At 27.3% G+C, this 26,840-nt stretch overlaps 1 protein-coding gene across 1 annotated transcript; it reads left to right on the forward strand.

The window, feature by feature from the left end:
• Positions 1-20,441: 20,441 nt before the first annotated feature.
• On the forward strand, positions 20,442-24,811 carry LOC114390739 (mitochondrial adenine nucleotide transporter ADNT1-like). Its single transcript, XM_028351609.1, has 8 exons — positions 20,442-20,824; positions 21,443-21,491; positions 21,609-21,772; positions 22,057-22,094; positions 22,358-22,470; positions 22,681-22,794; positions 23,351-23,695; positions 24,312-24,811. The coding sequence occupies exons 1-8, from the start codon at positions 20,664-20,666 to the stop codon at positions 24,393-24,395; spliced, it is 1,068 nt and encodes a 355-aa protein (XP_028207410.1). The 5' UTR covers positions 20,442-20,663; the 3' UTR covers positions 24,396-24,811.
• The last annotated feature ends 2,029 nt before the right edge of the window (positions 24,812-26,840 follow it).

A 26,840-nucleotide genomic window follows, 5' to 3' on the forward strand; every position in this document is an offset into this window, starting at 1 on the left:
GTTTTTTTATAGTTTGAGATAATGTGTTTATTATTTTCAATGAATATATTCTGGTCTTTGCTGAATTTTTAATTTTTTTCCATATTGGTTTATCTGAAAGCAGAGGAAAATAATGAATGACATTAATCTTTTTTTTTTCTTGAAGATCTGAATGACATGAATGTTGGAGGTTAGTTCATGAAAGGGATAGCAAATAAGAAGAAATTAAAAATAGTATTGATAAATGTTTGTTTTAATACATTTCTTAATTTGTGTATTATGATTTTAATTTTTTGGTGAACTTGTATTTTTGGTCCTTTTAGTTGTCTTTAATTTCGATTTTGATCTCCCTTTAAATCTATTGACGTATTTAGTCCTCTAATTATGTTCAATCTCATTAATATAGTTTTCAAGTACAAATTTAGACTTTGACCATTATAAATGAATGTTGACCGTCACGTGTCACATACTGACTTGACAATGACGGTTACGTGTTAAGTTATAATTGAATGTTGACTCTATAAACGATAAAAATGTATTGTTGTTATCAACGTCCAATCAGAACGTGACATGTGACCGTCATCGTCCAATCAAAATGTGACACGTGATAGTCAACATTTCTCAGTAACAGTCAACCTCTAAATTTGAATTTGAGCACCACATTTATGAGATTAAGCATAATTGGAAGACTAAATGTGTCAATAATTTTAAGAGGAACCAAAATTAAAATTGAAGACAATTAAGGGGATCAAAAATACAATTTTGTCTAATTTTTTTATCATATATATTTTAAAAAGGCAAAAAAATATATATGTTTTATAGTATTCAATGAATCCACTTAATAATATGAATTGTTCATTGAATATACAAATAAATAATGTTGAAGTGAATCCAAATGAATAAATGATAATCTAAAAATATTGGCATGAGTGATTTCACACTTGAGTCTCTTAATTAAAATCTAAGTTTTGATTTTTAGCTTGAGTCTCTTAATTAAAATCGTTCATTGTGTTATGTAACTTTATTCTCAAAGTCTGAATTTTCACCCTTTATTCTTTTAAATTCTAACAATGAATAATAACATGCATATATTTTGTGTTATGTAACTTTTCATTCCTTCAAGCATTATTATTATTATTACCAACAATGGTGATGTTGATAAATTGTGGTTATGGTACTGGATGGTAACAAAAACATTAGTAGTTACAGTTATTTTTAATGTTCATTATTCATTCTTTTAAAATCAAATGATATATAATAAGATCTCATTTATTTTAATTTTTTTATCATTATTATCATTATTATTATCAACATGATCGATTATGACATTTTATGAGTCCATGACAAAACAATAGACATGGATCTTTTTGTACAAGTAAGATAAAATATATTTCATAAAAAAATAGGTACAATTTCATTGTGAAATAATTTTACTCTTTCAATTGTAACTCACCATACATAATAAATTTATTAATTTTTATGATAATTATCTTTAAAATCTTTATCAAATAATTTACAATTAAATAACTATATAAAATTATTTTATAATGTATAATATTTTTTTAGTCCCCTTTTAGTCAAGTGTAATGGGCAGTCCTCCTAAGAAACAACCCCAAGATCAATCTTGGTCATTAATACTAACATTGTTGTCCATATTATATTATTGTCATAGTCACAATTACTACTATGATTGGCATTCCTGTTATTACCTTCATCATCCATAACGACACACAAATATAATCATAAAGGTTTAAAATTAAGCCACAAATTTTTTTTAAGGTGTCATGTGATTATTGAACCAATTTAAATTTTGATAGTCTATTATATGATTATTTAATCCATTAAAATTTGCATGAATATAATTAAAGTAGCCCCAAAATTACTACTTTATTGCTTTTAAAGCTCTTATTTAAAAGTTTTAGTTTTAAAATGATTTAAAAAGAATCAAAATAAACTTAAATTATCGATATCGTTCATTCCAAACCAAACCAAGTTTGTTATAATTAAGTCTTCATACATTTAGCATGATAGCTAGCAACTCACTTCATTTATTAGTATCTCCCACGAAATCTATTGTACCACACGTAATAATTCACCTTAAAAAAAAAACTACACGTCATAATAGTAATAATTTAAAGTCGTTGTTTAGTATAATAAGAACACGCAGGTTAAGGGATCTGAATTCAACTAATGAGAATTGGGAAGTGTCAGAATTAATTAACGAATAAACTATAACCATTAAGTATTAACTTGGGACAACGTCTTTAACACTGCAAGTGAGAGTGGGGGGGAGTCTATGTTCCATCAATTACTTTTTGACAGGTTGTTAATTTTATAATAAAGTTTTTTTTATGGAAATATGGTTGCAAAGGAATATTTTGGTCTATCACCGAAAATTTTAAATTTCTTGGGAAAATCTGCTAACACTTATAGATGGATTTGTTCACTCCGAACACAATACTATTTTCATACACACCTATCAAGATTCCAACATGCGTAGTAATAAAGTATTTTTAGTGCTTGGCTTGCATCACCTATATATGGCTTTAATAATAATAGTTATATATGAAGCAATCACAAGTTTTGCACCTTAAAATGATGAATAATTTGCAAACTAGCTAATAAGTGGTTAACGTGTTGCATAGTAATCCCTGAAAAATCGGTTCCTGGTTTTTCCATCATCTGACAATGTGGTCGGAGTTGGAGGACCACCACATGCACACAACGAACTGAAGTACTGGAGTGTTCTTCATGTTGTAGTTGTTTGGGATCCCCCCAGGCCCCTACTAGTGCCTTCTATGTTCTGTCTCTTTAATTATCACACTCTCCCCTATGTTCGATATTTCTTCCCTTTTTTCTATATTTCGATTTTTGTGTTTCAGTTTTCCAAAATTTGTTTTTTTTTTTAATTGTACATATGGGTACCTTGAATTTGATATGCAAATAGATCTGGTTTGTTTTTCTTGGAATGAATTGATCTGATAAAGTATATGATTTGTTCATTAAGCTTATGTTGGAGTTTGATTTGTTTGTCTACTTTTTTTTTAATTCAGAAATATTATTTGTTAATTTTTGTTAACATGAGATCAACTTATCGTTATTTTTTCTTAATCACCTGACTAATCTTAATTTAATACAATGACTTTTTATTTAAGGATGGAATGACAGGGACAGATCTGGAAATATTTTTTTAGTGGAGAAGAAAAAGACAAGTTTATAATATTTTGAAAGAAAAAATATCAATTTTAAGTTTTTATAAAATATATAATCTCATGGTATAAGAGTTTAAATTATTTAAACTTTTAGAAATTATATTGGGTCAGTCTGTGTGTTTAAAAGATAAAGTGATAAAACTAATATAAATTTATTATCTTTTTTTATGTCTTATAATTTTTTATATTTATTTATAAAAACAGTTTCATATCACGCTGGTAACATCTATTTTTTTATGGAAGTAATTTTTTTATCAAAAAAAAAATCTTAATGGAGGTGATTGTCCCTATAATGCTTAAGATGAATCATTAGGTATCTGTTTTATTCAATAATTTATAAAATACAATTTATTATTAAATGGTATAATAACAAAATTAAACAGGTATTCTAGTTAAATTTTATTAATTTTAGCGTGAAACGATCAAACAAAACTTTTAGAAACCACTTTTCTTGTGTGAACCAAACACTCCAATTAATTAATTTGTACTGAAAAGACTTAATAAATTACAAAGATATGTATTATCAAAGCATAGTAGAGAATACAAGAGAGGCTTTAACATACACGCAAAGAATTAATGATTTCAGCGATGAAGGTGTTTCTGTTTCCCTCAATGGAAAGTTCTTGCTTATGAATAAACTCCAACTAAAAAAAACTAGCCTTAATACCAGACCTTAATTGAAAATTAGTATCATATTAAAAAATATAAAATAAAATTTCATAAAACAAAAAATGCCGTCGACAAGGCAAGCGTATATTCTTAGACAATATAAATACATTTAAACAAAGCTGGAAATAATTTATCCCACGAGCATATTGTCTGTTAATTAATAGAGAGATCAAGAGAGCCTGGGAACGGCATTCAAATATGATAATCTGCAAAATGACGATTTTAATAAAGAGAAGGAATTCATGAGTCTTAGGCACTCTCTTTAATTAATAAACTTTGTTAGAATACGAATTTATAAATTTAATAATTAAATCAAGAGATACAATTAATCTTGATGTCCATCTTCTTATATATTACCTTTTTTTTATAATAAATTGAATAATTACAAATATATAATCATATAATTGATATTTACTTATTTTAAAAAATATATATATTATACATTAACAGTAAAGTTTGATGACGTATAAAATAATTTTAAATTATATGAAATTTTGAACATTGAGTTCATTTATTAAAAACTCTCAAACTAATGATTAAATTATTGAAATTTAATGTCTAAAGTAAGGTTGTTAAGTGAGGTGAGATAAAATTTTCTCTTAGAAACAATGCCTTCCCTTTAATAAAATAGCATTTCTCATTCACCTAGGGGGGGGGGGGGGGGGGGGGGGGGGGAACACCACTTCTCATTTCCAGAATATTGGACCACTAGACAAAATTAGTACGATTTCTTGTTCATTTCTACTACATTGTTTTGTTTACAATAGGAAATTGTTCCTTCCATATTATAATTATCCACTTTCATTATCTGATAATAATTTACTTGATATTTAAATGAAAGTTGGATTTCGAATTAGAAGACTAGAAAATGATAAAATCCACCGAACCATGCTGATGACTCTATCAAGACTAAAAGTTAACTTTGTATAAGTTGTCGACAATAATTTTCTCTCTTTTTTTTTTCCTGAACGTTTCACTTTCATGAAAAAAACAATTTATTTCGGTAAAGGAAAAAACCATCGGAATGGGGTCACTGAATAAGCAATCAATAATTAATGCTACTTGCCAAGAGCTTCACAATCCATGATTAAATAAAATCATAGTAATTTGTTAGGTATAGATTTATATAAGAAATTAGACACTAAAGACAAATGGATTGTCAGCAGGTGGCTAAATGGCGACCATTTTTATGCCTTGGCCATGTGATTTTTACATTTCGATACAAAGAAAAGTTGAAGGATAAAACATAATAACTAAGATCTTCAAAGAGATCATCACAAGAATTGAGGTTTTCTTCTATATAAAAATGTAAGTTACAAAAAAATAAATGGTGTACAATAGAGGGAAATATAGCATAGCTAGGGCAGCTACAGTTACAAACATGCCTACGAAACTGTGAGATTGTGGCAGTCTTATCCCTACAATTCTTCATTAGCTAGGTTAAATTCTTAGCCAAAGGTAATAACCTGTTCAAAGCAGTCAAAGGATCATTTGATAGGGCTCCTCGTGGTTCTCACTCATCCCTGAGCAATCTTACCAATCCATAAACAAAATTGTTAATTTTTGTTTATTGTATAGTACTAATTAATATGTTGGCTAATGAAAAAGTGATCAAGCAATCAGCAGGAGTATGAGTTGCTTCAACCTAAAAAGTTCAGAATCCATTCTTATTCTTGATGATTATTAATTTATTGGCACAAGTAAATAATCGATCGAGTTTCACCAATAATTGATTTAGAATTTTATTTTTCTAGGACAGTTAATTATTTAGTCATCAATCTAAAATCCCTACGTTTTTTTTTAACTTTTGAAATTCTTAACAAGTCATATTGTAGATTAGTGGCACTATAATTAATGTAAATAATATTTTATAAATCGATTATTAGTATCATTGATATTGCCCGTAAGGGATGTTATTATTGTTTATTATTATGTAGGAAATTTAATCTTACATTAAGTTTTTATTTCTCTTGAATTTGAGTTTGGTAAAATTGAGCAATCCACAAGTTATATTTATAAACTCTCCTAAATTATAAGATAAATCTGAATAAATTATAAATAATTTCTTTCAAATGCACTCTTGATCTTCTGTGGTTGAATTGAATCAGTTATTCATTTTTTTCAGAGACAACACGTGTTGGATAAAATATCAAACAACTATTTTTTTTAAAAAAAACTCATAAAGTATTAAATATCTCATTATACGTCAACAAATTAAGGAGGTGTAAATTATAAATCAATTTAATTAAGTCTAAATTTTTAAAATTATCTATATTGGATAAATTTAATTTAATTTAATCTATATTAAAAATGTTTAAAAAATCAGGAAAGAAAAGCTCGTAAGGCATTAAACAGGGTAATTTCTAATAAGTGAGACTTAAATATTTTTTTTAAAATTATTCATAAGTTAATCATGTTTCAAAAGTTAGTACACACTTTGCAATATGAAAATAAATTTAAGATTTTAAAATCCGTTTACAATAAATCTTATTCTAAGGAAAGAGAGACTGAAACTCTAAGTCCATACATTAATGTTAATTGGTACTATGATATCTATAGGTGGGCCCAAAGACCAACTTTGATGCAGAAAGTTGAGACCAACGATGCAAAACCGGCGGGGATAAACTTGTATTTTAGTCGATTTAGGTTTTAATAATTTTTTCCTTCAAGTTAAAGAAAGTGTTGATCAATCAACGATCAACATTTTTCATTATTGAAATTAAGATATGATTATTAGAAAGTTGTTCTAATGCAAATTGTCGTTTAATTTATTATGTTCCAAAGGAGTGTCATGTCTTACTTAAAATTTCCATACGAGTGTCTGTTTACTTTCTCGAGCTTTTATTTTTCTTCTTCTTTCTTATATTCACTAAACATCTGGTTTGAATGTTCTTGTTGAAAAATATAATTCCAATTTATAATTTTAAATCTTCAGGATATGATTTAGATTTTAAAAGATATTATTTTATCTTAAGTTTTTTTAGATTTAAAGATATTAATAATAAATTAAAGATTTTTTTTCTTTTAAAATTACTATATTAGGATGTTATATATAAAAATAAAATAAAGATTTATGAGATGAAAAAACTATTCAACCTAGAGATCGGGTATGTGAATGAAGAATATATCAAGTTTGTAAAAAAAAAAAAACTTGTGATAAGATTATGAATGTAACATTAAATAAATTTATAAATATAGACATAAGGAATCGAATCCCATTAACAAAATAAATTAAGTGAATGTTTATGAAATATTCATTTTAGATTTATCTCAAAAATATTGATTTAATCTTAAAAAATTTAAGCTCTTACGTGAATGTTTTTTTTTTAAACAAAAATGTTATTCTCGGGCTACCAAACTCGTGGGACTTTGATTATCAATCTAGGTCAAAGTTTATTTTTAAAAAATTTGAAATAATTAGGTAATCATTTATTAGATGGAATCATATTAAAGACATAAAAAATTTGTTAAAAAATTAAACAAATCATTTAAATTAAGTTATATAATGTATATGCTTATGAATTTGAATTAATATGGTGTGGTAAGATTCAACAATTAAATTTTAATCAAATAACAAGTGATAGTAATTTGTGCCTCTTAATTAAGTGATTAAAGATTCAAATCTTAATTGATCCTTAGGCATGAAATAAAGCATATTGAAAGAAGAATATACATCTTATGTTGCTGCTAATAGTTTCCAACAAAAATGAGTCATTCCTTCTTCTTAAAATTATTATTGTTCAGAAAATTTTTAAATATCTTAGTATTATTAAAATTTATTATAAGTTTATCTTGGTATCATTAATTTGTATCACACCAGTTACAGTATAACAAAATTATTTAAATTGTCAAATAACCACAACTCACATAATAAATAAACTTATATTGAATAACACTAGAATAAAGATCAAGAACACGCACAAATTTCTTCAAAAAGAAAAAAAAAACAAAAAATATATATTCATGCAAGCAGTTTCATGCAAATTTCATTTTTTATTTGCAATTTTAGACAATCTGTGTACAGAAGAAAACCTTTATCTACTGTCATTGAGTCATTGAGTGTTGATTTTTTTTTTTTCTTTTACACTCACTCCACACTTTTTTTTTCTATCTCTCTCTACGGGATATAAATGGAATATGTGAATCCCAACGAGCATGAAACCAACATTATTGATCATTGTCAATCATTTCTACAAAATAGTTGTTTAAAAAAAATCTACAAAATACTCAAAACTTGTCTACAATCTAGTTAATAAGGCGTTGATCGTGCTGTCAAAAATAAAAAGGCGTTGATCGTAGAAGGAGGATAATAGTAAGTTAACTTATCACTTCACCTTTTATATATACCAAAAAAGAGTTATATATTACTGGAGTTAGAATTATATATATCAACGAATTAAGAATTAAATATCCATTAAATAAAAGTAATGACACTTGTATTTTTTTATCACAATAATATTAATATAAAATATTCATTAATTTTATGAATAATTTAATTTTTATCAAAAAATTCAATTACTTATTTTTAGTAGGATCACCTCTCATAATCATACTTTTTCATTCAACTTATTTAAATTTGAGATATTTACTCAATATATTTCTTTAAGATCAAAATTTAATATCACTGAAACTAACAATATAATAATAAATACAGAGTCATAATCGAGATAAATTTAATTTAAAAAAAAAAACATCTACTGGGAAAGAAAAAAAGGAGTGCTGTCATTTAAAATTTATGTTGAATTTTTATAATCCATACGAGTGTTCCGTCCATATATTATATAAGGCATGTGCATAGATGAGGCACAATTGAAGGTGGAAGAAGGAAAAGTTAACCAAATGCCCCCGCCGTCACTTCATCCATACACATGAACATGTGCAGCAATAAAAAAGGTGTACTTAAGGTTTGTGTGCTTCTCTTTGGCATAAGAAAAATGCTACTCCACTATTTAACTTTCTAAAGCCTTAAACCCTTATCCAGATCTCTTTAATAATTTGTCATGTCCATTCAGCCGAAAAATCTAAGAAGCAAAAAGTCTCACTTTGAATTAATGGTCTTCAACCCATCATCACTACTTCTCACCGGCCAAAATGACTGCATATCATGCCCATATTATATATATATATATATATATATATATATATATATATATATATTGATTTTGTCCCAAATATTTAAGCTACATTAAGGAAAACCTTTTTTCAATAATTGAGATATCGAGTGTGGATAAGCTAGTTGTGTTACTTGTGTGTGTGAATGTGTTTGAACCAGCTACTTATATATCTAAAAACTGGCTTTTGTGTATGAAGCATTTTAACACTTTCAAATTAATTGATTTTATAGTAAATTAGTAATTGCTTATCTTTACGTTAATGTCTTTCAAACTTAATTTATCCAGTAAAAAGAATAATCTTTCAAACTTTATTTTTATTGCAAGAATGAATGCACTCCTAAATATTAGATTTGGGTACAGAGTAGTTGACTGTTTTATTTGGCTGTTCTTTTGTATCAGGTCTAGTACTCCTTGTGCCTACTGCTTGATTTTATTAATAAAATGTGAATTTGCTTCTTAAAAAAAATACAATTCATGGAGGGTGTTCATGGTTGGACTGGTTTAAATTTTGGATTAAAATATTTATAATAATTAATTAAATTAATCATTCTGAACCAATTTAATTGATTTGATTTCGAGTGTAACATTTATAGGAATAAAAAATTGTCATTATTATAAAAATTAATTGTAATATGAGTAAGATCATAACATACTGCCATAGTCACCTAGTTGCAGATCGGGATTCCTTTTTCCACTCGCAATCACAAAATGTTCTGGTTTGAGGAAGTTCCTCCCAAGTACACCTGATATGTTGTTGGCTTTGTTTAGCACTCTTTCTTCTATTCAATAAAGTTACGATATTTTTTCTTTAAAAAATCACAACATAATTTCAATAAACGAGGTTCTAAAATCTTTATATATGACTCAGAACAATAATTTTAAAACTAATATGACTATTAGTATTTAAATACATGATATGTTGGCTTGTTTAGCCACTCTTTCTATTCAATTAAGTTATACTATTTTTTCTTTTTAAAAAATGGCGACACAATTTCAATTAATAAACTGGTTCTGAAATGTTTATAATATCCTTATAGTTTTAAAATTATTGTTCTATTAATATTTAAATACAACTTTCAAAAATATTTTATAAAACTAATACTCGATCAAAAGCCACATCATATCCGAAAGAAAATAATGAAACAAAAAGCAACCAGTAGATGTTGAATGTACAGTGATTAAGTCAGTAGAAACATAATAAGAAGATAGGTTCTTTGAATTGATAATTAAAGATTCCTGAAAGAGATGAATATTATGAATGAAATGCAACCGTATAATGATTAATTGAAATAGTGACAAACATCTAAATTCAAAAAGCTAGAAGCTGAGTTTAGCATATTAAAAATACATTAATTGTGTTATCCACTTCTAGCTGTATGTATTCAGAATATACCTCGCTATTATTATTATTATTCTTATAAGTTGAATTGAATTTGAATAAATGTCCACAGGAAAGTTCACTGCACATAATCTCGTACGTCATCATATAAATATTTCTATTTATTGTGAATAGTCACTGGTAATCCTAACTAGCCTCTTGAAGAAAGTGTTTGATAAATTGTGAATAGTCGATAATCACTAATTACAAAATGGAATGATGTCTTACAAATTGTGCCTGTGTGATTGAATATTTAGTTTTATTTAAATAATCAAGATTTATTTGACTTAAATTTATTTTTATACATATTAATATCATGAAATTAAATAATTAACATTATTTTGCTCCAAATTTAAATATCCAATATTATAAAATACAACAAAAGAACGTAACAGAGGTATTTCGTGGGAGAACTTGCAATTTTGAATCTTTAATTTGATAAGATTATGAAAGTAACAACTCTATGTTGTCCTACTAATACTAGTTATTAGGCCTTTGGCATGTGTATTATCAGTGCCAAAATTGCAAACATTCGTTGCATGCATCGCTTTCTGGGAATATGGTAAAGTATCACTTTCAATACTATTAACTACAAGACTTTGTAAGTTTACCGGTCCTCTTCCTAAACCTTCTTTAATTAAATCTATTAGAAACTTTATGATAGTTCAATCATTTAGCATTAATAACTCGTTAACTCGCCCATACATGGGCCCTTAATTAAAGTAAGAATTTGATTGATAAATGATAAGTAATCTATTTATAATCACTATTTTCTTATGAATAATTCTTTTTATAATTTATATAAACCAATAGTAAAATAAAGTTCTTATACTTGATAATAAAATAATTAATTTTTATATTATTTTTTCAAAATATGTGACTTTATTATTGTATAATTCTTTATTTATGTTTTTTTAAAAACTTTTCAAGTCTAACTATTTTTAAATTTTTATATACTTTTCCTAAACTTTTATTATTTATATTATCAAAGATAATTATTTTCATTTATTAAATTATTTTATTCTCCTTAAAAAATATTGGTTTGCCTGCATACATTATCAACTTGCTTTTTTTAAAATAATTTTACATTGAAATGTATCCATTTTGTCCTATATCTAATATTTTCCATTTCTTCGTATTAAGTTAGCTAGAGGACATTGTCTTGAAAATAACTTTATATAATAATTTAATTTGATATCTTTTAAGAAGTGATAAATTAATATTCTTCTTTTTAATTTTAAATTTAATGTTATTTATAAATTAATAATGTATGTATTTTTATAATTTAAGTTCACATTATTAAAAAATACATACTATATTAATATATATATATATATATATATATATATATATATATATATATATATATATATATATAACATTTCAAATTAATTTGAACCAAAAACCTGGAACAGTACCATAATTTAATATTTATATCTTTAAAGCTTATTTATTTCTCTCTTATTCATTCTTTCCTCTCCCTAAATATTTTTTATTTTTAATTTAAACAAATATATAAACATTAAATTAGGCGAAACAAGGAAGATGAAAGAGAAAGAGTGGGGGAGAAAAATAAAATAAGTTTTTAAAATATAAACATTAAATTATCATATTATTCTTAAATAAATTTATTATTAGAAAAGAAGTAATTTGATTACTTTTGGGTTTTTTTCCCATAATTACACCTATTTAATGTAGAATATTCACAAAATACACTAGTTTATTAAAAAAATTCCTAAACTACACTAGTTTCATGGAACAGTAAGAAAGTTGGATTTGATCACCTTGACTTCCGTGCATTGATATTTTTTTAAAAAAATTTAAATTATTTAAATAATATAAATATTATATTATATAAATATATTTTTAATTGGTTTTAAAAAAAATTTCTATTAAATTAAATTTTTAAAATTTTTTTGTAAATTTTTTAAAGATATATACAGATAAAGAAAAATAAAAAAATTGGAGAAAATTATAGTATAATTGTTTAGTTATGATGTATGCATTTTTTTAGTTAAATTTATGTGTCTTTGATGTTTTTGTTTTGTTATGTTCGTTAATTAAAAAATAATAAAATTAGTTAGTAGCATTAAAATAAATTAAAAAACACAATGAAAAATAATTGATATATCTATCTTATACAATAAACATAAAATAAAAGTATGATAACTGAGATGGTATCTGAGAATAATAAAACATATTAAAAAATACAATTACAATGAATAGCGGTCAACAAGAAATCAAATATACACATTATAAACGAATTCGACAAACACACCCGCACATTTTTTATTGTAACAAAGACCAAATTCCCACTTCAAACACCCAGACCACCACCTGGAAGGAAGGTTTAGAGTAATGTTACAGTTCCAAAAGTATGATTGTGGTGAATGTCAGGCTATTAAATCTGTTAACGTTGATTCTATGAACTATGTGTTACCGCTATTCAATTTACAACACATCTTGCACGTCTAGTACAACTTCTTTGATTTATTGCTACACGGATCAATGTGAAGAATATGAAGGAGATTAATGGGGTCATGATCCAAGGAGAAAGAGGACTACAAAGGATCGTCCCATTTCAACTCGAATTGCCACTGGGATGGACCTGTCTCAACTCACATTCTTATTGATATGAACGAAGATTAAAATGAATGGGAAAATTGAAAAAAATGTGAAATTTACTGGCAACATAACCATAGAAAAATAATTATCCCAACATGTCTTCATCTTAAGTTTTTTTCTTAGTCAAATGTGATTGTTTATGTATTTGATTGATAATATAGTATAATGTTCTTCTATAAATAAATTGTTAAACAAAAAGTATTATCATTTTTTGAATAAATCTAATGACATAAACAAATAAATTATATTTAGTAAAATAATAATACTAAAATTTTTAATTTTTTACTAAAATAAATATATTATTAGACAAAATTCAAATTTAAAAAAAAAACATTTGCCTAAAAAATGTCTTATGTAAATTAAATAATATTAAAAAAATAATTAAATTTAATAATATCATTTTTTTATTGAAAAATTAATTTAATAAACTCTTAAAAAAATTTCAAAAAAATTTCAAAAAATTAATTTAATAAAAATATATTTTTAAAACCAATTAAAAATATATTTATATAATATAATATTTATATTATTTTAATAATTTAATGTTTTGTAAATTAATTTAGTAAACTAGTGTATTTTAGGAATATTCTAGATTAAATAGGTATAATTATGGAAAAAAACCTAGTTTTTGGTTCAAATAATTAAGTATATATTATTAAAATACTCTATGAGATTAAGTTAACAAAGCCCTGTACATATAACATTTCAAATTAATTTAATGTTTTGTAAATATACCTTATATGATACAAACTTTGAATCCAATTTTAAGTTTTAGAATAAATTTATTCAATACAAAATTACTGAATTAGGATAAAAAGTGGAAAACTGGAAGATTTTTATAATGAGCCAGTTAGCTTATACTTCAGTGGCATGGGCAGCAATCGTGCTTGATGTAACTATCGTACTATCATATATATATATATATATATATATATATATATATATATATAATTGTAATTAAATTTACGTTGAAAACTTGAAATTTTAGCTAGAACCCTGGTAAAAGGCCTTAAGCAACACAACAGTTTGTCATAGTAAAACCTACTAATTTATAATTGGTTCTAAGAATATAAGGGATTTATCATCATTTCAAACATTTTTTAACAGTGAAATTATATATATTGTCTGCCAATAAAAAAAATCTGTAACCCAAGTCATTGCCAGTTCTGATATTGAAAGATTCGATGAAATCTATGAACTCTTAATAACATAAAACACACGCACCTTAATTGCCTGCATTTTCTGTATTACGAATTAAAATAAGAGTTTATTTATTGTATATTGTTCAGGTAAAGCTTTCTACATTATCAACTAATCATAATATGTGATATTTTAAGATAAAATTAAAACTTTTCAAAATGTCACATTTGTTATTGATTAATGATGTAAATAATCTTTTCACATCCTTAAAATAAAAGTGTTTTTTTAAAAGGAGCATTAAAATAAAAGGTATTATTCCAATGTTCGTGATAAACGAGTCAACTTTAAATTTCAAATGCCAATAATTAATTAATTTGATTAATACTACTACTGTCTTTGCTTGAATTGTTTGATCATTAAAATCCATCAAGGAATAATTACACAATGAATCAATACATATATCTATCACCCACAGTGAGTAACGATTTTCTTTGAAGTCGTAATCTGTGACAAGTTTTCTACTGAATATGCAGCTCAAATAGTTATTACGTGGGGACAGTTAGGTAAGCTGCAATGCTTGGTCTTTTTCTTCATTCTTCACTTTGTTATTAGAAAACGGAATATTCAATTCGTAAAAAGGCAAATGATGAGGCTAACATTTTTTTCTTTTCTTTTTAATCTAAGTTGGTTTCAATTTTATTGAATAGTAAGTCAGAATATCCTGTTAAGTAGTAATGTCAACACCGTACGGGAAATTCCTGCAGCCATCTCTATTCTTTCTTTCCTAAGTTATCTCAACCTGCCATACAATGATTTCACTGGACAAATCCCATTAGGGACTCAGCTTCAGAGTTTTTGATGCATGGAGCTATGCTGGGAATCCCAAACATTGTGGACTACCCTTAACAAATAATTGCTCTAAGGAAGAAAATTATGACAAGGCAAAGCAAGGAGGAGCAAACCAGTCTCAAAATAAGTCACACTCTATCTTGGAATGAGAGTTGGATTTGTTGTTGGCTTATGGGAACTTTGGGGTTCTTTGTTCCTCAATAGAGCATGGAGACACGGTAAGAAATTACTCTGAAATTAAAGTTGGTCTACATTTAAGTAAATATATAAATTTAAATACATGAGAAATTGAATATCATATTTCAAGAAGACATGCATAAGAAATTGTGAAATACTTTTCAAGGGATTGAAATTGTTTTTTTTTTTTATCTTGAGACTTATATACTCCACCTCGAAAATTGAAAATTAGAATTATAAGGAGTTGTGTGAATGTAACTCATTTATTGATATTTATCACTCATTCTTGGAGAAAGTCACACTCCTCTTCTACAAATAGGGAGACTTGTAAAGAGTTGAAGTATCTCATCTTATCCTATCTAAAGAGAAATAAAACAAGAATGACAGTAAGAAAAATGATTATAATTTCCACTATACTTCATAACTCTTGAGATAAATTATAAGTCATTCTTGTTGTGTGAGGTTAAAAGATATTCTCTTTTATTGAAAAAGTCATTGTAACTTTATAGTGAAGATATTTAATGTCTTGATTTCTTGATTTTTATCTTTACACATTGAAAGGAATTTTACGTTAAAATTTTTTAATGTCATTCTTCTACTTCTACTTGCTATTCTTGTTTTTCTATTTCAACTAAGCACGTAGTTTGAATCTACAAAGAGATAAATAGTGCTGATGTTTCCCAATAGACACAAATATTTTGGGTTGCTGGATCGTATTCTAGACTGGATTTATGTGTTTGTAGTGCTCCAGATAAATAAGTTTGATGAATTAAGGGCAAGTTCTAGATGAAGTAAAAGACTTTATGGATGAGTATTTTAGAAAGTACTAATTAAAATAAGATAAGAGCTTCATGAAAATGGGGTAATGTGAGAAGCAACTTTTGAATAACTCATTTTGTGTTTTCGATGTTGATCTAGTCATCTACTTAGGTGCTTATTTAAATGATAAGTGATTTTGTGTCATGCTTGATGTTTTTCTCTCTCCTAGGTGGTATTTCCTGTGGTTTCCACATCAACCGGAATTAAATTAGAAAAAAATTTAAAAATATAGTTTTTTTAACGCATCAAATTTAGCTAGGACTAGAATGATATTTTTTTTTTTAAATTTCTTCAGGTTTTGTAAAATCTCAATTTTTACCAATTTTCATTTTTTAATTATTCATAAATTTATATTTAAAAATATAAATACAATTCTCAATTTTTTTCTTTAAATTATAAAGTACTATCCAAATATGATTTTTAAATAATTTGTGGATCAAAGCCCAACAACAGACTAGTTAAATATTCCTGATATAAAAAACTAACTAGAATATATTTTTTAGCCAAAATTAATTGCAAAATTTGTAAAAGCTTTATTTTCACTTAGAATATTAAATATAAAATTAAAATTAATTATTGAGAATTTTTCTGCACCTATCTAGAATTTGTAAATTACCAACATACCCTGACTATTTTGATAAGCTTGAGTTTAGTTTTTCAGTATTAGAAAATACTGACTGGACTTATACTGTCGGTCTATGTTATATTTGACTTTAGTATTAGAAAATAATATTCATAATAATTAAAAGCAATTCCATAAGGGGTATTTTGGTACAAAAAATCATAAAAAACTTGGGGGCGTACTTAGCAAAACAAGTGTGGGAATGTCAATGAATTAGTTTCTTGTCCCTAGTTAGCATAAAGTATTTCACCAAAAAGGCTGTAAAGTATAGCCCGATTTGTTTTTGACTAAAACTATAGCCCGATTTTAATACCACGATTTTGAAAAAAAAAAAAAAACAGTAGTTGCGAGTGGGACCTGTGCCAATTTTCTCCAGTAGATAACTATTCTAGATGTATATTTTTAAAATAATTATATAAAGGTCAATAATTTTTAATTATATAATGATTTATTATTGAATGAATTTTTTATTTATACTGTAAGTATATTTAAATTAAATTATTGCACAAATTGTAAATGTGGCTTCCTTCCAAGTTGATAAAAGAATAATTTGACATAAAATTCCATCTTAATAAATTCAGAAATCTTTATCGGTCAATCTTAATCTTAAACCATATATAACTAACCACATCAAATTTATTCTCTATAATATCTATAAATATTATATTTCGTTTAAATATTGAACCTATACACGTATTTTTATTTGTTATAATGTTATTAGAATATTGTTATTATATATTTACACACTTTTGTTCTTCTATGTCGTTTAAATATTGTATTATTCTATGCTTAGTGTATTTTTTAACGTTTATTATAATGTTATTAGAATATGTATCTTTGAAACTAAATTATAAGGCAAAAAAAAAAACTTCATTTTAAGTGTGGTAAATTATGGGGTGACCCTTTTTTTAATTCTTTAGAATGTTGCCTAATAAAATATACAAATTATCTCTGTAACAAAATAAAAGAAAGTATGGCGCGACATCGAATACTGAAAGAACAAAAAGCAGAAAAAACAACTATAAAACTCAATGCAAATCAGTTCTATAACAAACTCATTTTTTAATGTATATTTCTTGCTCTGAAGAATTAAAAGCAAAGCAGTTGCATAACATATTTAATGTAAAATCATACAGCACAGCATAGGTATAGACTGTCTTTAAAAGTTTAGGAATATGGAGTTTGATTCAGGTTTTAAGAACATAAAATAATTGAAAACAATAAGTTTATGGATATTATTAAAAATGGACCTGGTATGGTTAGATGTATGAATTAAAATTGATTAATTAATAAAAGTTTTATTACTCTAAATAATGCTCTAATCTACTGGAGGATCTACACTCTACTACATAATACTCCAAGATATTATTATTCTAGAATATTTCTTAGATTAACAAAGATTGAATGAGCTAAATCTCTTTATTCTGTCTTCAATTCCAATGTATAAAAAATAAAAGTGATGCATTCTATTATATTTATATACCCTCAACTTGTTAACTCTAACTCATACTAACTAGAGTATATTTGTTTAAATTTATTATGTTTATACTAATTTGCAGAGAAATAAAAGTAAATAGGTTTAGAAAAACATGGGTGGGACACGTGCATAGCCAGGATCCACAAAAGGTAACGTAACGGCGTGAAATCTTTCTAGGTTTCCATCATGAGTAACATGGGAGGCACAGAAGAGTTTGCAAAAGAATAACAGTACCAACCAACCATCCCTCCCAAAATAATAAAAATAGAAAGAAAAAAAAGCACCAAACCAAACCATCTTTTTCAGTTTCTCAATTTGTTCTTCCAAGTTAGACATTGGGCGATGCTAGCGGCACCAATTCATTCATTTCATGATCCACTGACACTTTTTTCCATTCTTAAATGTTTTCTTATTTTTGTAGGCATTCAATGTGATGTTTCACTAGTCAGAGTACGCAAAACTGAATCTTCTTAAATCTTAGGATAAAATATGTTTTTGTTCATATAATTTCCCTCCAACTTAATTTTAATTGATTAGTTTGATTCTTATATTTTAAAAATAGATGAATTTAATCCTTATTTGATCTTTGGTCATCATTCTGCAAAGATTAAATTTACTTATATTTTTAAATGTAAAAACTAAATTAATCAACTTTTTTTTTAAAAAATAACTACAGAAATTAAAATCAAATTTGATTCAAAATATAGAGATAAAAAACATATTTTCTCTTAAATTTTAAAATAAGTTAAAAATAATATATATCTATTATTTGATGATGTATTCCAATTTTAAAGTAAAATGACTTTTTGTACTTCCTTTTCATGCAATTTTTATTTTGTAAAATATATTTTTTATATATTTTTTTTCATTTTGTTGATTAAGTGGTTGTTTAGGAAATTATAGGAATCGACTTTTCTTATTATGACACATGTTTTAATGTAAAATCTAGGGTTAATATTCATTTGGGAATATATTATATTCGCGTTCAATAGTTGAAAATCAACATTACCCGATTCTATAACAAATAACCCTATATGGCTATATGTATTATAGGCGTACTTAAATACATCGAAATATTTGTAAGTTGTGTCAGACATATAATAGAATTAAGTAAATTTTAAATGATTGCTAAACAAGAATTTAATTTAAGGAAAAAAAAAGACTTGTAAAGTTTTTTTCTTTAAGTGTTTGTGAAGTTATCCTTTTTTCAACACGATGTATCATATTTATAATTTTTTTCAGCAAAAAACAAATTTATAATTTTTTAATCACAGAAACTTTCTTTCACAAGTTTTGGTAAATAAGATGGTAAATGTTACAATTATCAGAATTATTTTTGAAAAAATAATAACTACAAGAAACACTGATGATATTTAGTTTCTTTTGTTTCTAATAATATGTTTTCATAAATAATCATAAAATATTTTTTTTTAAAAAAACAAGAACAATATTTTTTTACTATAAAAATGTAAAATATTGAATACTTTTTTTAAGTAATAACTAACACTTATTAAACTTCTTTTAACAAAACATTTATTAAACTGTATTAATTAAATGTCTGTACTAAAACAAACTGTGTTAAATGTAGGGATGAACATGATCCTATGGATGCATTTGTGAACCTGAGTAACCGGTACATCAAAATCATATTAGATTTCGTGGAAATTAATCTATCTCGATTGGCTTAGATTGTCTCAAATTTAATGAATTTCAAACCTGTCTAATCAGGCTCAAACCTTTTTCTTATTTCCCCCTTTTATTTTATTTGTCTTTGAATGTCTTTTCAAAATGATATTGTAAGACTTTTTAAAATATTATAAGACTTTTTTAATTATTCTTGAACCCAAATTTGATTCGATTGGTTCTTTGAGCTAACAAAACCATCAAAATTGATAAGACTTTTTTAATTATTCTTGAAACCATACAACCCCTTAAAATCATTGTAAATTTTATTCTCAGTTTAAATATTATAAGATTAAAAAATACACTGTACCAATTAGATCAAGATTTAATGTTTAAGCGACACAGACACAACCATCTAATTTTACAATTTTAAAAAGTTTTTTTTTTTCTCAGGCAGTACAACAGTACATTAATCTCTCCGAATTTCTCTTTTTCTGTGCAAAAAATACACTATATTTTTTAACATATTTTTTTGTTAAAAAAGTTATGTATATCTCATTTATTTTTAATAAACTTCACACATATTTTTTCATAAAGATTTTTCAACAAGAAAAATGTTAACAATAAAACTTATTGGGAGCTAAAATTTATTAAAAATCACATAATTTTATAAGTTTCATTCAATATTAATGAACTTTTCCAATAATATAAATGGAGGAATAAAAAAAGAAAATATAAATAGTAGTATAAGGGTGTCTTAACGGCGTGAGTCTGCAGTGGGTGTAGTGTAGTAGTTGGCATTACTGTGAGCTCCCGCAGGCAGCAGCAGCACTCATAGAGCTTGCGAGCGAGTGGTCACTTGGCCACAGTTATCGCCGTTTCCCCGCCGAGATCTCTCAATCTCCGACGACTCAGATACCTCTATTAATTTTTGTTCCTCCGGTTAGGTTAGGCTATAATACGTAGTTTTTCCTTATTTATGGCTTCGGAGAATGTGAAGACCGGGGATTCGGCCGTGACGACGATCGTCAATCTCGCCGAGGAGGCCAAGCTCGCCAGGGAAGGCGTCGTCAAGGCTCCCAGCTACGCCCTCGCCAGCATCTGCAAGTCGCTCGTCGCCGGTGGCGTCGCCGGAGGAGTGTCAGTTCCGTTTCTCATTTCCTATTTTTGTTTTTTATTATAAATTTTATTCATATGAATATTTCCTGAGAAAAAAAAAATTATGTAATTGGTTGATTGGAAGTGTTTGTGGTTAATTTCATAGACTGAAGTTTTTGGCTTTTTAATTTCATAGACTGGTTAATGAATTTAATCAATTTATTAATCTGGATTTTTATGTTTTGTCAAATGGATTGAGTATACAATCTGTTGAATATAAACGGTGCTGTTGATTTTGGAAGTCAATGGGTGTGGTTTTATTTTACTTGGATTGGATCACTTGTGATCTGTGAGGAACCACTCACACTCAGTGTTGGGGTTTTGGAATAAGGTTCAGTTTGTTGTGCTTGTATATGCGGTTTATAATGAAATTCACTGGAAAATCTTAATTTTGATGGTAAATTGCCTTGCTAATGTTGTGTTAATATGTGCTAACTTTGAATTTCATTTTCATTTCGGTGAGTGAGATTTAGTTACAATTACAACGACCCATAATCCAATTTTCTTGGAAACTATTTCTTTAACAATAATTCCGGGATCTGTTTTGGTGTTATGTTACGTTAAGTTTTAACCACACCAAACTTTTTTGTGTCTATGCAGGTCACGTACTGCAGTTGCTCCTCTGGAACGATTGAAAATTTTGCTGCAGGTTATTTTATTTAGTGATTTAGATCTACATGGATCAAAGTATACTGTATCCAAGCTTGCTTATTTGGATATATCCTAATTCCTACATATGACATGTCTCTGGTCTCACCATATGCAGGTCCAGAATCCTCATAACATTAAATACAACGGAACAGTACAAGGCCTAAAATATATATGGAGAACTGAAGGATTCCGTGGACTTTTCAAAGGGAATGGTACTAATTGTGCTAGAATTGTCCCTAATTCTGCTGTGAAGTTCTTCAGTTATGAGCAAGCTTCTAAGTAAGTTTTTCTTTAGATACAAAACAATGTGCGGACTGTATTATTGTTTAGTATCTTTTTATTGGTTTTCATTCAGGGGGACTATTATACCAAATACCAATCATCTTCTGCAATCCTCTCTTAATATTTTCCTTTTCCTACATGGTTTTATTTAAATGGGGTTACTCCAGTGGCTAACATTTTTTTAATATTTCAGTGTATCCCAATTCTTATCTCTTAAACTCTGCCTCCTGCTTCTTTATTTTTCTCTTTCTTTTTCTGACCATTCCTTCCTATTATGACAGAGGTATACTGCATCTGTATAAGCAGCAAACTGGAAATGGTATGTTCATGTTTTCTATTTTTTCTTCAAATAATTTGCATTTAGTTAAGATAATTTTTTTAAGTAGAGCAAGGGCATTGATGAATTGGACTGGGAAGCTCTGCTTTCTGGAAAATTCTGCATTTGGTTATTGTTCCTGTACTTATATCCACTATGGAGACACTGGCTGAAACAAACTTCATTTTCTCTTTGAATTGACAAAAACTTTGTTAGTATTAAAACCCTTCTGGTTGTATAATTATATTCTCTTGTGCTTTCTGCAGAGGATGCTCAGCTGACTCCTCTTTTACGCCTTGGAGCTGGAGCTTGTGCTGGAATAATTGCTATGTCTGCAACTTATCCAATGGATATGGTTCGAGGCAGGATTACTGTGCAGGTACTTTTTTTTTTTCCTTTCATTTTTATTTTTACCAAATGCTTGCTTTTCTTGTTGTGAGCTAGAATGGTAGCTGAAAATGCATAAAGAAAATAAATCTTATAATAATCGTAAAATTAAATGGAGAAAAAATTATGTTCAGTGTATCCATGTTTTTGTGGTTTTCATTGTTTATAGAAACTCTGAAAGTTCATTGCCTTTTATTTGCAGACTGAGGCATCCCCATATCAGTACAGAGGAATGTTTCATGCTTTGTCTACTGTGCTCAGGGAAGAAGGTGCTCGTGCTTTATATAAGGGTTGGCTTCCTTCAGTTATTGGAGTTGTGAGTAATATTCTCATAATATATTTTCTCTTTATAAAGATGATGATTATGCTTATGATCCTGAAGATGGATTATAACAAATGCAAACATGCTTTAATTACAATCTTCATGGGAATTGGGAACTGAACTTCTGCTTAGACTGCTTGGTATAGTTATATGCATCTTATATTTCCTCCTTTATCTTTTTATTGTGAACAATCAGTTAACACATGCTTGAACCTGTTTACTTTTTTAAAAAGTGATTTTTAACTGTTAAACACTTAATCAATGGCTTAAGTGGGTTGATCTTTTTTTACAATTTACTTAGATTTTTAAAATAGTTTCAAACAAAATTTAAGTCAAACTATATCAGTCAGGTTACACCTAATATTCATGCAATTAAATTTATAGGGATCTAAAAGTTTACTGTTCTGCAATGTTCTCTGCATTCTTTATGCTTCAGAAATCAGAACTATAATGGATTATTGGACTGAGTCATATTATAATTTTGCATAGAATCAAACCCTCTTCTTGGGTGCTTCAGTCAGAATTAATACTCTCGTTCTCTTTTCCGCAGATTCCTTATGTAGGTCTCAACTTTGCTGTCTATGAGTCTCTGAAAGATTATTTAATTAAATCCAACCCATTTGATCTAGTTGAAAATTCTGAGTTGAGTGTGACAACACGCCTGGCTTGTGGTGCTGCTGCTGGAACTGTTGGACAAACTGTTGCTTACCCTCTTGATGTTATTCGTCGAAGAATGCAGATGGTTGGTTGGAACCACGCTGCTTCTGTTCTAACTGGTGATGGAAGAGGCAAAGTCCCACTTGAATACACTGGAATGATTGATGCATTCAGAAAAACTGTTCAGCACGAGGGATTTGGTGCATTATACAAGGGTCTGGTGCCCAACTCTGTAAAGGTTATTCTTCATCTTATGCTCATGATCTGTTCTATCAAAATTGTATTGACTTTTTCTTGTCTGAAAAAGAAGGCTTGCATTTCCTACCATCACTTTAGAATCTAGATTCTAGAGTGATATATTACTGTTATAATGTCACTAGAAAGGCTGAAAAACCTCTGTTATAATAAGCTTGCTTGATTAGCCAAAAGCCAAGATTGCAACACTCATTGCTTTGGTTGAGCCACATATTGAATTATTGATACTATATACTAGTTGATGGTTGGTTCCAGATTAAGATAACTGAAGACATGCACACTAGCTAAACTCATAGGATTGTTTACAAATTTTTTTACTGTATGCATGATCTCAAAATTTTGGGTTGCTGTTGAATTTCTTTACTAGTGTTCAAGCACCATGCACAGAGATCGTTGAGTAGATAGTTCCATTTGTTTAATGAAACTACCTAATGGTCCTTTCAAGCTTGGTGTTTAAATTTTTTATCATTTCCCTTGCACTTTAGTCTTTGCAGTGTTAAAAGAACTTGTATATTTTGTTAAATAAATTTACCTGAAATTATTGTTTAATGGCCTTGTTTTTGTTTATAGCATTCTTTAACTCATTTGATGTTTTGCAGGTGGTCCCATCGATAGCAATTGCATTCGTAACATATGAGGTTGTGAAAGACGTTTTAGGAGTTGAGATCAGAATATCCGACTAAAGTTTGATAACCACACATCTGTTCACCTGGTGTGGTTTTTCATTTTTTTTCTTTTTTGTAGGCAAGGGGATGCAGAGATGGTTACTTACAGTTATTTTCTTGTTTTTCATCTCTCCAAGGATGAGTTTAGAAACTCTTAGAGATAGTGTCCATAAATTTATTCCCTTGTTCTATTCGTTTTCCTTGTTCTATTTGTCCATAATAAGTGTTGTGGAAAAACAATGCAAGGACATATCTTCCTAGCTTTCTGCACTAGTTGAGAAAGCATTTTTCTTAGTGGATTTTGCATCAACTTAAATTTTTTAGTGGAATTATTAGTTTTGAATGATTTCATTACAGCGTATGCTGCTGTGACAATGTTTATTACTCTTCTTTTGGGAGTCAATTAGAAATAGCAGGGTTGGACGAACACTTTATTTCTGTTTTGTGTTAGCCTTTGAAGTGTAGCGAACACCTTATCTGTCCATTCATGTTCAAACTGAATTTTGTTTCCCAAACTATTCAGCATTCTAAGTCAAAGCTAGAATATCAAGTTGAAACTATTTAGCCATATATTCTAATACTTTTTTTAGGGTTACAAACACTATAATTACTTAATTAGTAACTAGGTAATAGGGACAAGTAGTCAATTCCTCTCTTTCATTTCTAGTCTAATACGTGTACATTGTTTGGTTACTTTGGTATTACGATTGCATGATGAATAACAACTGAAATGCACGATGTCAGATGACATCGTGGGCACAGGAGTTAACTTTTTGGTGCCGGCGTGTCCTCATCCTCTTCCCTCTGATGAACCACAGCTTCTGATGCTATTGGTATAACTTGATGTAGGCCAACATTTGAAAACAAATTTTGTAGAAACATCCATTTTTCTCTGTTGATTTATAATCCTCCGCAGTAAAAGTTTATTGTGGTTGAAACTTGACTTGAATTTTATATGAACTTTTTTTTAGTTCAAACTCAACTTGCTTGATTCAAGTGTGTAATCAACTCGATTCAATTTCTTAACTCGATTAAATTTAAATTATACTCTATATTTATTCTGCAAATGACGCGGCCTTAATTAGATACCATGTTTTCTTTACTCATGCATTCTTGAAACTTATTTGTTAAAAAACATTTTTTTAATAAAATTAGTAAATTTTCACTTTTTTTTAGTGTGTTTGTTTAAATAGTTTTTGCATAAATAATGTGTGTAAGCACGCACACTTAAATAATATATTTTGTATTATAAATTCATACTGTCGACTTTTTAATTATTTCCAAATTATTATTTTTGTATGAAATAAATAAATATAAAGTAATTTATATTTAAGAGTTAAAAGAATTGAATCGAGTGGACTGCACGCTTGAATTAAGTTGAGTTTAAACTATAAAAAAAGTTCATATCAAATTTAAGTTAAGTTTCAAACACAATAAATTTTTATTGAGTTTAGTTTCATTTGACTTTGCTCATTTTCAGCCTTACATAAAGCATATACTTTACATAAAGCATATATCTTTTTCTTTCTAAAAGTATTTGTGCAATTACCATCTAAAAGACAACTATTTATTTCTTGTATTGGTGGTAGTTTAGTATCATGAATATTTATTATGATTTTATTTCTACTTTCTTTACTTCTTTATGCTTTTGTTACATACAAGATAATTAAGATTAAAAATGAATCAAGTCGAATCAGGTTAGATCTTGTTCAACTAATTTAATAAGAGTTGATTTGAATAAAAACTTAACTCAAGTTCCATGATTTTTTTGTTAGTTTTAAATTAACACAATTAAAACTTACATTCAACTCAGTTTAACTCGTTTATGGATTCAATTTTAATTTTTTTTTTATATTTTTATTTATTTCATACAAAATAAAAACCAATATAGTATAATAAAATATATTATTATATATACATCATATAAAATTCAAATTGATTCATGAATCATCGATGGAGCTAAACTATACACAGTTTAAATTCAACTTATTTATTAACAAGCTATGTTTTTAATTCAATTTCAGCTCACCCAATTTCAAACCAAATTAAACGAATCAATCATTAAATAGAATATCTAACTATGTCCATTCGTTCATTGTCAATTTTAAGTATAATTATGAACTACAAATGAAAAGAGAATTATTTTACTATAAATCATTATTTAAATAATTTTTTCTTTTACACCGCGCGACACGATTTAGAGGTTGCTCTGGACTCTGGTGGTGGATGTGGCGACAAGAGGAGCCACGACACACAACTCCAGAAATATTCACGGCACGTGCAAAGTAGGACCCACCAAACTGTTGTAAACCTCTTCTTTGCTTTGACGCTAATGTTGACATTAATTACAATCAGACCAGTGCCGCCACAGGCACATGCAACCACAACAGCATTAATCTTAATACTCTCAAACTAAACACTCTTAAGTTTATTTTCCCCCTAATTCTATTATCCTATTTTTCT

The sequence above is a fragment of the Glycine soja genome, chromosome 16 (genome assembly GCF_004193775.1).
Source record: "Glycine soja cultivar W05 chromosome 16, ASM419377v2, whole genome shotgun sequence".
NCBI lineage: Eukaryota > Viridiplantae > Streptophyta > Magnoliopsida > Fabales > Fabaceae > Glycine > Glycine soja.